The sequence below is a fragment of the Thunnus thynnus genome, chromosome 4 (genome assembly GCF_963924715.1).
Source record: "Thunnus thynnus chromosome 4, fThuThy2.1, whole genome shotgun sequence".
Taxonomy (NCBI): Eukaryota; Metazoa; Chordata; class Actinopteri; order Scombriformes; family Scombridae; genus Thunnus; species Thunnus thynnus.
The window spans coordinates 26798017-26810237 of NC_089520.1; the positions used below are offsets into that span (position 1 = coordinate 26798017).

Consider the following 12221-nt stretch of genomic DNA (forward strand, 5'->3'; position numbering starts at 1 on the left):
GAGAAGAGACTCTCTGGAGTGAACTCAAGTCATGGTGAAACTTAATGACGTGTGGCAGCCAGTATTAGAACAACATTTAAGCAGAAGAGCAAAAGAAATTAAGGAAAAGGTGAAGGCTGATGGATTATGAGTTTGTGAGCGAGATAGCTTCTGTACACCTGAAATTATTTGTGTGTTGGTATGTATGTGTGTTTGATCATCTTTCTTTTCTTTACCACCTCATTTGCTTTAATGCTATATAATTTAACTTATCTTTATGCAGTTGCTACTTTTTAATATTCCTGTGTTGCCACACTGCATGAGCTCAAGCAACCATTTTAATATGCACCTTGCCACAATACCATTTACCATAAAAACATAAATCATAAATCTCCAGAATTCGCTGTAATTCTAGTTGTCATTGGTTTGATTGCATCCTACATATAAGTGGGGTTTCCAGAGCAGCAGAGCCCTGATTGTTGTCATTCCTTGCCTAGTTTCTCCCACAGATATTGCTGTGAATCCCAAGGCTGATTTCTCCTTTTGAGATTGACTTATGTAATATTCCCTCTGTGTACACACACCCCTGAGAGGTGTTTACTAAAAAGCAGAAAAAATGTTTTCTTTATATAAACCATACAACTGTGACATTGATCTTCTGCCAGTGACCCGTCCTCCGCAGGGAAGGGTTTATTCATAATCCTTGGGGTCCTCAAACATCGGCTATATAAGAGTGCACTTGAGATGCCCTCACTTCTGGATTCATCCCTTGCTCTACATCACTAACTCATTAGCTGGAGTAGTTCTTTTCTTTTTCATGGAGCAAAAGACTGAGAGCTGTTTTATAATGACTACTGTCCTTTCCACAACATCAAAGTCAAGAAACCTGGTCCCTTTACCTGCTCACCTACTGTATAAACATCATCATAATGCCTCTGTATTCACCAGACTGCACTTTAGGAATGGCTGCAACCTTGTGCGAATTTGAGAAGGGAATAAAAACATCTTATCACACCAATTGGGCACTAATGTAATTTTTCCAATAGGGGCGGGGATAGTTACGCAGAGTTGAGCCATGAGCAACCCCAACCATCTAAGACATGGTAGCACGGTGCTAATGGTGTTCCACTGAACAGCACAGCAAGGAAAAAGAAGCCTTGATGACGTGTTGGAGATGTGTGTGTTCACACAAACACTGTAGAGCCTGTCCTGCAGCGCTTTATCTAACAGATGACTCTGGTTGTTCATTCTTGCACTAATTCTCCCTGCAATATATAAGATTAATCCTCTAGCCAGATAGCACAAAAAAATGTCCATATGTTGTTGTGTAGACCAGTTTTTATTCATTGCTATCAAAGTTTGGCTAGCTTACATTGCATGTTCCTGCTTAACTATGAAAGTCTCCTGCTTTTTCACTGATGGAAAGGCTGAACAGACATTTTCAAGAATTAAAGTTCAGCTGAATAACCCTGACCCTTTATAGCCATTTATAGTGAAGGACGCCTCTGATGTGGGACTTTCATTCCTTTGTGACTGCAAGCTCCACATGTGCTCAACATAAATCCTCCAAACAGTATCCTCTGACTTACTGTGCCCATCTCCACATAACCTTGGTCTTATTTTCTCCTCCCTTCACAGTTCGAAAGCCTTTATTGTCATTGTACAGAATACAACGAAATTAGGAGTGCTAACACCGCTATCATGGTTGTTGTTAACAGGGTCTTAAAGGCTGCTTTTTTATCCCACAGCCCAAATGACTATCTGCAGGTGAAACAACCACTGCGATTAATCTTCATGTTTTTTGTCTCTATGGACTGTCATGTAATATTGTTTCTCATCAGGGCCACCAGTTTGCGTCATGACTCTCTCCTGGGCAACTCTCTTCTCTGGTTTCTGTCTGCAATCTATAGTCCAACTGAGAGAGCAAATGAGGACCTGGAGACTGTGCTGCAGTCTTTTTCTTTAGCCAGTATTTTTTTGGTGTGTGCACAATGTGAGCTGAACTCTCTGCAGTCCTCTGTCAGAGTCCGTTTCGCCTTCTGAGTGTCAGACACACCTCAGAGAAAAGAGGATGAATTGAGTCTTCCAGCAGAGGAGGGATTTGTCAGGTGCTGTTTTAGGCTTTGGAAAGGGCACTACCAGTTTTTCTCCCTGCCAAGTTGCATCAGGTGCATCAGGTTAATCAAGGAATGGCTATCACTGTGCCACTTTCGTCTCAGTATTGCAGAGACTGTCTCATCTTTGTCATTTGTGTAGAAGTTGTTTAACTTGTATTTGTGATAAAGGTGTATCACAACCTTGCATTTCTGCCCAAAGCACCAATTGAGTGTTGTGTCATGGATTAAGGTTGATTGGAAATGCAGCTGAATAGGAAAAATCTGTTAAAATAACATATGTAGGTTAATAAGTTTGGGGTAATAACAAGTCTGTGATTTAGTTGTGGATACAGAGAAAATAGTTTAAAATTTACTGTCAAAATGCATTTTTAAAAACTGGCTTTTATGGGCTAACAATGTACTTGCATTCTCCACCAAAGATGCATGTTGAAAAGAAAGAATAATGAAAATGCTAATTAAAAAAAACACCAGAGCAATTAATTCAGGACACATGGAAACTCACTCATCCCCACCCATACTGTATATGTGCGAGCACGTTTGAATTCGATGCAACTGAAATAATGTTTAAAATGTGTCCTGTGTCAGCTGGTTTATAGACCTCATAAATAGATGCAATGCAGTTCTAAGTTATATGAGATAATTATATAGAGAATAAGCTTGTATTTACTATAAGCATGACTTGATTTGAGAATTACATTCAGTAATAGAACTTGATGCTGTAAAACGTGACAGTTTCCCCCACAGCAAACGTATGATTTATCCCTCAGTATTTATGGATGGATGAACATTTCTGCAGCTTTGTTATTTATATGAAGATGATTTATCACTCTGTTTACATAGAGTGCTGGTTCAATAGAGGTTGATGTGGTGTAATTACATTATTTATCTGCTGAAAATCACATGCAGAGAGCAGCAACACCCCGATATCTATCTAACCTGGGTTGCCAGTTTCTCAATTTCTATATTCCCCACTCTTATCATTGTTGTTGTAGAAGTTAAGATCTTTCTTTTTATCACATTTTGTCACATCAAAATGAAAAAAGATCATTCTCTTTATCCCTGCAAGTGGTCTGTGGATTGGCATTGCACCTGTGCCATAAATACTCTGATGAGTTTTGATTTACACTGAAAGAATATTTTTTGTACTCTACACCTACCCATACATACAACTGACTGAATGCATACTGTAGCTTATTACACCTGCTGTCCTTCTTTGTTTTTTCAATTGTTCTGTAGATTAGTTGAAAAGCTGTATTTTTGTACATAATGTAATATTTATACAACATACCAACTGAGGATTAAAACCCTATGAAAACCCTTAAATATTTACACCACTCTTCCTCTTGGAATGAGCTGTTTCACTGTAAATTAAAACACTGAAAACTGTTTTTTGTAAATGTCAGATAGTATAACACATAGTTTGTTTCCCAATATTAATAACCTTGAAGTGCGTGAAGCATATAAAAATAGAAATGCACATGAACTCTGGCATGTTGCTTAAGATCCTTGCCAAATTTTTACATACCGCTTGTTTGTGTTTCTGCATGCATGTCCAAGTGTATGTCACTCTTCATGCTGTTGTATGTGATTGCCTTCATGTGTTTGTGTGGGAGGGCAGTATTCTGCTAGTTTGACATGATTATCCTATTATGTAATTAGTCTTTATTTATAATGTGTGTGCTGTTGTTAGATAATATCACAAGCATACATCTGAGCAGTGGGGCAAACCACATGAGTCACTACAAGGGCAAAGGTAATATGTCACTAGAAAATCCTCCAGATTGAGAGAAACAATATGAATAATTTGCTGCTATTCCTCTACAGAAAGATGTGCCAGCTTAACACAGTTGATTTATAATATCATATTTTAATAATTAATATTTCTATTTATGGCCACTGCTCACGGTATTAAAAACGTGGTTCATAATCCTAACCTCCTCTCAGCCATCAAGTGGGATTGCTGCTACACTGATAAACTTTACAGATGAGCTGGTTAAAACCCCTGTCAGGACCAATCGCGAGTGAAAAAAACTGTGGCCTCTGGTGCTGCCTTAACACTGCTGTCTTGTCATCTGTGGCTCCATGCCTGAGGCACAACAGATCAAGGCTCTGGCACTGGTGGAGTGTGGCTGACCCCGTGATGTCTCAGGAGGTCAAGCTGAAATAGAAGGCAGTACACTAGCTCTTGTCTCAAATCCAAACCGAAAAGAACTGCTGTTTAATTCCTGTCTGATCAACTTTTGTGATTTAGATCTCCTTTTTCTATCTCCAACAATAATGATCTGGTCACCAGTGTTGGACAAGTTACTTTAAAAATGTAATCACTTAGGCTACACGTTAATTACATTACTTTACTAATTATTCAGCAAAAGTAATTACATTACATTACAAAGTAGTTACATTACTTGTTACTTTACTTTCATTACCCACCGGGAACAGCACGCAGCACTCTATGTGCATTGTTGATGAACGGTCTAGCACCACCGCTGATAGACAGCGACAGGCCAGGTGCACTGTCTCAGTACCGTGTCTTTCTTACATGGGAATTGCAAGATAAAATAGACACAGCAGTCTACATCACTGCAAGGCCTATTCAAATACAAAGTGGACGGTCTACAACACCACAGGGAGTGACACAGACAGGTGCCGAGATGCAGCAAGCATGGCGTTAAACATTCTGACTGATTTCTTCATAACCAAAATTTAAGTTAGTAAAGACTAATTATGGATGTTTCCCTCACCGATTGTTGTTCCTGCTCAGCCTGCTGTAGTTTAATGTAGTCCATTTTTGTATTCCACCATCCTCCATAGAACAAAATAATCCAAACAGGTTAACAAGCTTTGTATGTGTCACAGTCCCTTTTTAAAACCTCATACTCTTTTCCTTCACGATGGCAAACCTGCCAACCATGCAAATTGCTCATAATGAGCCTAAGATGGCTGAAACTTCACTCAGCACTGGTGCTGCTAATGGTTTTGCAAATTCTATTGAGATAGTCAGATGTGGGTATGTTTGATCCCTGTTGTTGGCAATGAGGAATGGTAGGACTGCATCAGTGTTAAGATCCATGGCTAACTCGGACTACAGTGCATGAAAAGAGTGGAACTCATCCACAACTGTCCTCTGAGTAGAAACGTGTGAGCGCCAGCATTTTCTCTTCAGCATCAGGATGCTTTGGGGTTAGTACTGTGAACAGTTTGAACATTTCTTTGAAGTCGGAAAATTGATTCTCAAACTGAAATAATATGACTGCTTAGGTGGAGGTACAAGGCAAAAATTCAGAGATAAAACAACATTGTCTCTTAAATTTCATCCAGCTCCACAGAGTAGAAACATCTGAATAAATGTCAGGAACAAACTTACTGAATCCCAGCAGATGAATATCAGCTCAAACAAAGAAAAGTCTTGCGACTTTCATTCACCACAAACATAAGAAGACACAAATATCTCATATTCTGGCAAAAGTTTTCAGCAAAGTCAATCATGTGGAGTCAATGAACGGAAACACAGACAGCACCACTCTGCCAATGCAACCCACATTGTGATTGGAGGGGGGATTACATCCGCAGTGAGAAGAACTACCATAGAGAATGAATTGAAAAGGTTACGTAAGTTAAGCTCTACTATTCCCACAGCACTGCCCAGTTGGGCCGCATGCCACGTCCCCAGCAGGGCCCCTACTGAGCACGGGCCCTGGGGCGGTCGCTCCGCTTATGACTGTTACAAAATAATGTGTTACTGCCCAACATTGCTGTTCACTGAATAACCAGATAGCTGTCCTTTTGTTTTCAGTACTGGCCTTAAAACCCCCAGAAATGCTCTTCTATCATACTTGATAGTTAAATTCAGTTAACTGAATATGCTTGTAAATTGTAAATTATTACTGATTTGATTGCAAGAATGAAAGCCAGAAAGGTTCCCAAGGACTGGGATCAATAACTCTTTGCATTGAAATGATTACTAATGTATCTCCCAATATTGACTGTAAACATTTTAACTTCTGTATTTTGTAATGTGGATGTTTTAGCTTTGTACCAGCAAAGCACTATTTGTGTGTTTGAGCTGCCTTTAACTTAACGTGTGTGTGTCAGATTATGGGAATTTATGTATGCATTGTCCATCTGCTCAGTGTGGCACACACAGTATGAATAGATTCTAATCTAAAATTTTCCAGCTGTTGTAAGGGATGATGCATTAGCCAATTTGACTTTGATATATCTAAATCCCCCCACATGGAAAAAAATACATGTATTTTTCAGTATAACTTGGTGGAAATTAATCTTCAATACAAATAGGCCTTCATAACAGCATTTTATTTTACAGGTTGTAAGGATTGACGGTCACAAAATTAGGCAAATCTACAGCATAGAGGAGATTGCCGGTTATTGGTTTAATAGGGATTTTTGTAACAAAGCAGGCTATTTGTTTAATTAGTCTTTTACTCTCTGCTTGAATGAACACTAATGAGTGAGCTGCTGTGGCGTTTGGCTGGAGGAGAAACCTTCATACTTTGATCCCACATCATTCAACACATGCTGTTTCCTCTGAGGCCCTTCACAAACATATGCTGGCCAAATAACATACATAGACTTATTGGTGTGCAGACCTTTGGCTACAGCTGTGATTAAAGGGTGACAAAGATCAATTTGGTTTGCCATGGAACATGTGGTGGCAACAAGTGCACTCAATTAGTAACCTCAATTCTCAAGCTGAATATACCCTTACAACATTTATGACCATGATGTGTAAAAAATGTGACAAATACAGTATGTAGCTAAAACACATTTTTAGTGCTATGTTTACCAAAAAATATATATTTCTCACCCAACCAAAACCTGGCACATAATTCATGAATTCTCCCTCTCTCTTTCTCTCTCTCTCTCTCTCTCTCTCTCTCACACACACACACACACACACACACATACACACACTCACCTTGTACGCTCTTTTTCTCTTATCTTTCTTCCATGTGCACACACACAGGCCTCACGTATTATGAGGTGCAAAACTCCTTGAAAACCACTATTTTGTCCTGAGCCGATTATCTTGGAACAGATCTAAACTGAACACTCACAAACCAAACACACACCCACACACATACACACATAATTCCCATGCTGGCTCTGCCACCCCTCCCTGCTTCATGTGTGAAGCAGATTTATCCTTCCCAGGGAGAACTGAGATCAGTGTTTTTGTGGCTACAACCAGAAAAAAATCTCTTCCTAATGTTTCCTGCTGCTTGCTTGTCCTGCTTATGTCATTAATTTCATATTGAATAGAGTTGCTGCACTTACAGCAGCATTTCCTTTTAAGAGGGATTTCTGAAAGTGCCACTCTGGAGACAAGTCCTTTTCACATAAACAGTCTTTTCACATGTATCCGACTCAGTGTGGGTGTTGCCTCAGGGGATCTTGCATTTCTTGTCAGTGACCACTAATTTAATTTAAACACTTTGGCAGGTGATTGGCCTTTAATATGCACATGATTGCTGTGTAAAATATGTCCCATTCGGTGCACACATGATCACACACAGTCACTTTTAATCAGCTGGTCACATTTGTTAAACAGCAAGCCATCTTTATTCAAGTAATGGGATAGTTAATTATCACAAGTAATTAAATCTAAGAGGATGCTAAGCGCTAATGTGAGACATACCTCCCTTATTTGGATGAAATGAAAATGCACCTGTGGTGGTTTGTATTGCATTAATTGTCTTCTCAAAGGGAATTATGTGACAACAAATAACCTGCTGTAAGGAAAAAATGCAACATCCACAGTTATAGAAGTATACATTATGCATTCATGTAAATTCAGCGGATGCTTTTGTTCAGATTGTACAAGATAGCCTGCAGCCACATTTACAGTACATAATGTTAAAGAGCAAATGTCCTGAGTCATTTATACCAATAACAGTGAAGTTAAGGTACATGAACAGGCGCAACCAGGTCAATACAGTGTATCTACGTTTAGCAAAGGAACACCATGGGGAAAAACTGTGAGATAAGTGGCTACATAGCCAGCTTCCTAAAAGTGTTACCATACACAGTTTCATTTATGGTATGCCCCAATCGGAACACTATCTCCACCTACAGTATATACCAACATTCTGTCAGGCTGCAGCTTATTCAAAAAGAGCCAGATAACACAGTCCAGATAAGACATAACTTAAGGTGTCTAGGCTGTGAGTAAGTCATTTGTAGCCTGAACCTCAGTGCCACCTCCATCTGTCTCGGTTCACTGCTGGAGAAGGTGGTTGGCTCACGTTAGCAGCTTCTTCTTGCACAATCTTTGTAGCAGGGGTGCCCTGTTCATACTGTATAAGAATGCCTGTAGGGTAAGCTCTCTGATGAAATACAGTTGAAAATGTCACCGTCCATTACATTTTCAACACTGGCATTCCTCCTGCATATATAATCAAGGGGACAGAAAATTTGAAAATCCTGTCTACTTATGTGTTTAGAAAAAGTGTAGACCTGAGGGATATTCTATCAATGCAGCTAAGGAAAGCTGTGCATACTTGAAAAAGCCTGGCTTGAATTAATGTCGACTCTCACTAACACAATTTAGCCGTGTCCAGTCAATGTTAACTCTTCAATAAGCTTGCATTGTGTGCGTACGTGGAGTAAGCAGCCCAGAACAGACGATTGTCGAAAAGAAGATACTATGTCGCAAAAAGAAAGGAAAACTAGAGCTGTGGTCTTCTCAGCAGCAGAATAAACCCTGCTGATGGAACTATGTGAAGAATATAAAGGAGTCATCACCATAAAGGGCAATACTGCTGCAATTAACAAGGTGAGGGAGATGGCTTGGCAAAACATTGCTGACAGATTAATGTGTAAGTTATACAAGCTTACATATGTGGGCAGTGGTTGTCTAAAGGTTAGAGAAGCGAGCTTGTGATTGGAAGGTTGACGATCTGATTCCCTGGGCCAATAGGATATATCTTTGTCGGGAAAGTGAAAAGCAGTGAAAAAAGTTTATTTAAAATAAACACTGTAATACAAAACACGCAGTAACCAGGCTCAAAGCTGCACACCCTGATTTAGTCATATATAAATATAATACATACATCTCAAAAATTACTTTCACATTGCTTTAATTTCTTCTGAATCTAAAAAAAACACCCACCACCTTATTGCTGTTGCTTTGAAACTCAACTGTTCCCTGTTGAGTTGCAAAATAGCAACATTGAGGTGGAAGGAAATTCTGCAATGTGCCAAGTGTAAATCTTTAAGATTTTGTTGTCCTTGCACACTTGCAAGTAAGTTGAGAGGATGTGTTACTGAGTGCAACAACAGACTGTCTGAAGATGAAAAATGAAAGATGAGAAATGAATCTACCACAGTTAAACAAAGCAAATTTTGCAGCAGCATCTTTTTTCCTTTAAACTAACTATTAGATTGAGACTAGTGTTTTGCATTGTTCTCCATTGCTCTCCACTGAGTTAACAATAATCTGTCAGGATGAATTACTACCATCTACATTTGAACACAGTGGGCCAAGTGTTCCGATATCTGCTGTCCAGTTTGACGTCATCACACTTCAAAGCATTTAAACGTCAACATCTGCTCCTGGGTTAGGGTTTAGAAATGCTGGTTGCACATTGTACTCAGGGATAGGCCAGAGAATCTCCAGACTTTCAACAAGGGAGCCACCATTTTAAAAAGGATTAAACTGGGATTGTGTCAGCCCTTATTGAAAAACAGTCACATAATTTATGGCTTTATTCGCAAACCGAAATATTACATGTTTTTTTACACTCCGAAATTATCATCAGGGCCTTTAATCTAAGGCTTGTGATGTTTTAACATACATTTTTTCATGTAATTATGGAGGATTAATGTGTATGTGTATGTTTGTTTTGTTCTGGAGTGAAGGACATACAGTACACATTATTAGTGTTAATAGTGTAAGAGACTTTGAAAACTCAAACTCTTAGGTGGATGATCCCAAGATTTCAATTCTGTGAAATAAATTGTTGATTGCATCTTCAAAGTGGCCATGAAACAATAATATTATAGAATTTTTCTGATAAAAAGGGATTGTGTTTTTGAAACTGAGCAAGAGGATAGAATGTGGCGCAATAGTGTCAGACATGCACTGATGCACAACAGAAAACAGATATGAAATACAGATTCAACAGATTATTTCACTATGATTATTCTACTTTTGTGCAATCATTGTGCCTTTTCTGATACAGAGAGCAATAAATAAACTCCTTTTTTTCCTTTTATGTGGTCTACAAGCACTTAATGCTGCTCAAAGCAAAACTGTTTGGTTTGTTGTAAACCGATGGTCTATCTCTCCCCCTTTCAGGTGGCATCCCATTTGTACTGACAGGGGAACTGTTTGAACAGTCCTACAGACCCGCTGCCTTCATGATCGCTGGCATCGTAAACTGGCTGTCCAACTTTGCCGTTGGCCTCTTGTTCCCGTTCATTCAAGTGAGTCACCCCATCTATATGTGTACATGTGTAGGTGTGTATGTCAGTTGATGGTAATATCCTTGTGAAAACTGAAACCTGCATATAAGTACTGAATGAAATATATTTTAGCTACATTTTATTTAAACAGTCAATTGCTGATGCTGAACTTAATAATTATTACACAGTATATCTTTCAAATGTATTTCAGTTTCAAAACGTGGTCAGTGTCTGGGTTGATGTTGGGGTTTGGAACAGGTTTTGGAGCTCAGTCAGCTCAAGGTTACATCATCATCAGTAGAGATGCTTCAAATAATCAAGCCACACTTTTCTAAACTAAAGCAACAAATACACACTACACCTTAGCTAATTGTCAGCTAAACCAAACGATCACCAGCTACGTTTGTCACTTCAACCTTTGCAGTCCATTAAAGTCATGAGCTCCTCATTAATCCCTGCAATGGCTACCTGCCACACAATATTGTTGAGTGATTGAGTTGCCTCTTCATCAGCACCTCCTCCCCCTCCTTTCTAGACCCTCATTAGTCAACCCACTTGTTATTTGATGTCTCCTTAGTTCTATCATTTAGTATTATGTATTCCATAACTTAATTATATACTGGGCTAATGGTTGCCCTTGGAAGGGTCGGTGATCCATGCTAATATGATTTTTTTGCAATAGTGGCTGATGAGAGTGCACTCTTTGTTCCTTGTTAGTAATTTGAGTCAGTCCTGGATTATACAGATCGCTGAATCATACCTATTTAACCTAACTGTACCTGAAATAGGGAGGATGATTGAGTAAAGTCTAAAGAAACTATTGTAACCAATGGTACAGCAATGCACACCATTCTACTGATTTTTACAAGGTTGCTTTCTTCACACTGCTCTGGCGCTCTCGGCATTGGTGCAGAATGCTCTGAAGTTCTGCGATATAACTGACACAACGATATCGGACAGGGAAATGTAAACTCTGGTTCCACTTCCTTTACTGCTGGCCAGTGTGATGACCACCTCGGCAGCCATAGCACAGCAACTATGTAACTAAGCTACGAAAGTTGCTCCAGTAGCATTTCAACACTAAACATGTATTTGTTATTTCCTTTCATGTTGTGACAATCAATGAGATTCATACCTGCAAGATAATGGCATTGAAACATAAATCTTATCTAAGATGTTTTTTAGTCATCCATTTATTCGTTCAAGGTAGCTGTTTACACTAGCCACACAACAGCTTGTGTTTTACTTGCACTTCAGATGTGTAACGGCATCTTCAGGCTTCAGATCTGTTTTTCCCCCATTTACACATATACTGTAAGTAAGTAGTCTGTGAGTTCTGTCAAAACACCTTTGGGTGCCCAGCAGTACTGGAAAGATGTGGACATTGACTGCTGCTGTTGTGCTGCTGACATGCTGCTTTCACTGCTTGGCCCTTGTAAACAATTTGTTGTGGGTGAAATGTGATACATGACAGGAATGCTGAATGTAAAGTCTGAGAAAATAATAATAGTATAGTAATAGAAAATAATAACAGACAACCATACTATCAGACAACCATACTATCATGTTTTTGGCTTTTAAAAATGACCTGGAAAGAAAGAGCAACTGCAGTGAGCAACAAAAGCTAGTGATATAGATTTAGTGTGCAAGCATATAATGCACCTTTTCTTGTATCAAATTGCTAAAAAAAAAGTTGAGAAC

General features: G+C 39.1%; 1 protein-coding gene across 4 annotated transcripts in view; it reads left to right on the forward strand.

Moving 5' to 3' along the window:
• slc2a9l2 (solute carrier family 2 member 9, like 2) overlaps positions 1–12221 on the forward strand; it is a 98318-nt gene that overhangs the window by 71332 nt on the left and 14765 nt on the right. For all 4 annotated transcript variants that reach the window (XM_067588013.1, XM_067588012.1, XM_067588009.1 and 1 more), the window contains exon 12: positions 10414–10541. In XM_067588013.1, coding sequence (XP_067444114.1) covers positions 10414–10541 — 128 coding nt within the window. The remainder of the gene's footprint in view (positions 1–10413; positions 10542–12221) is intronic.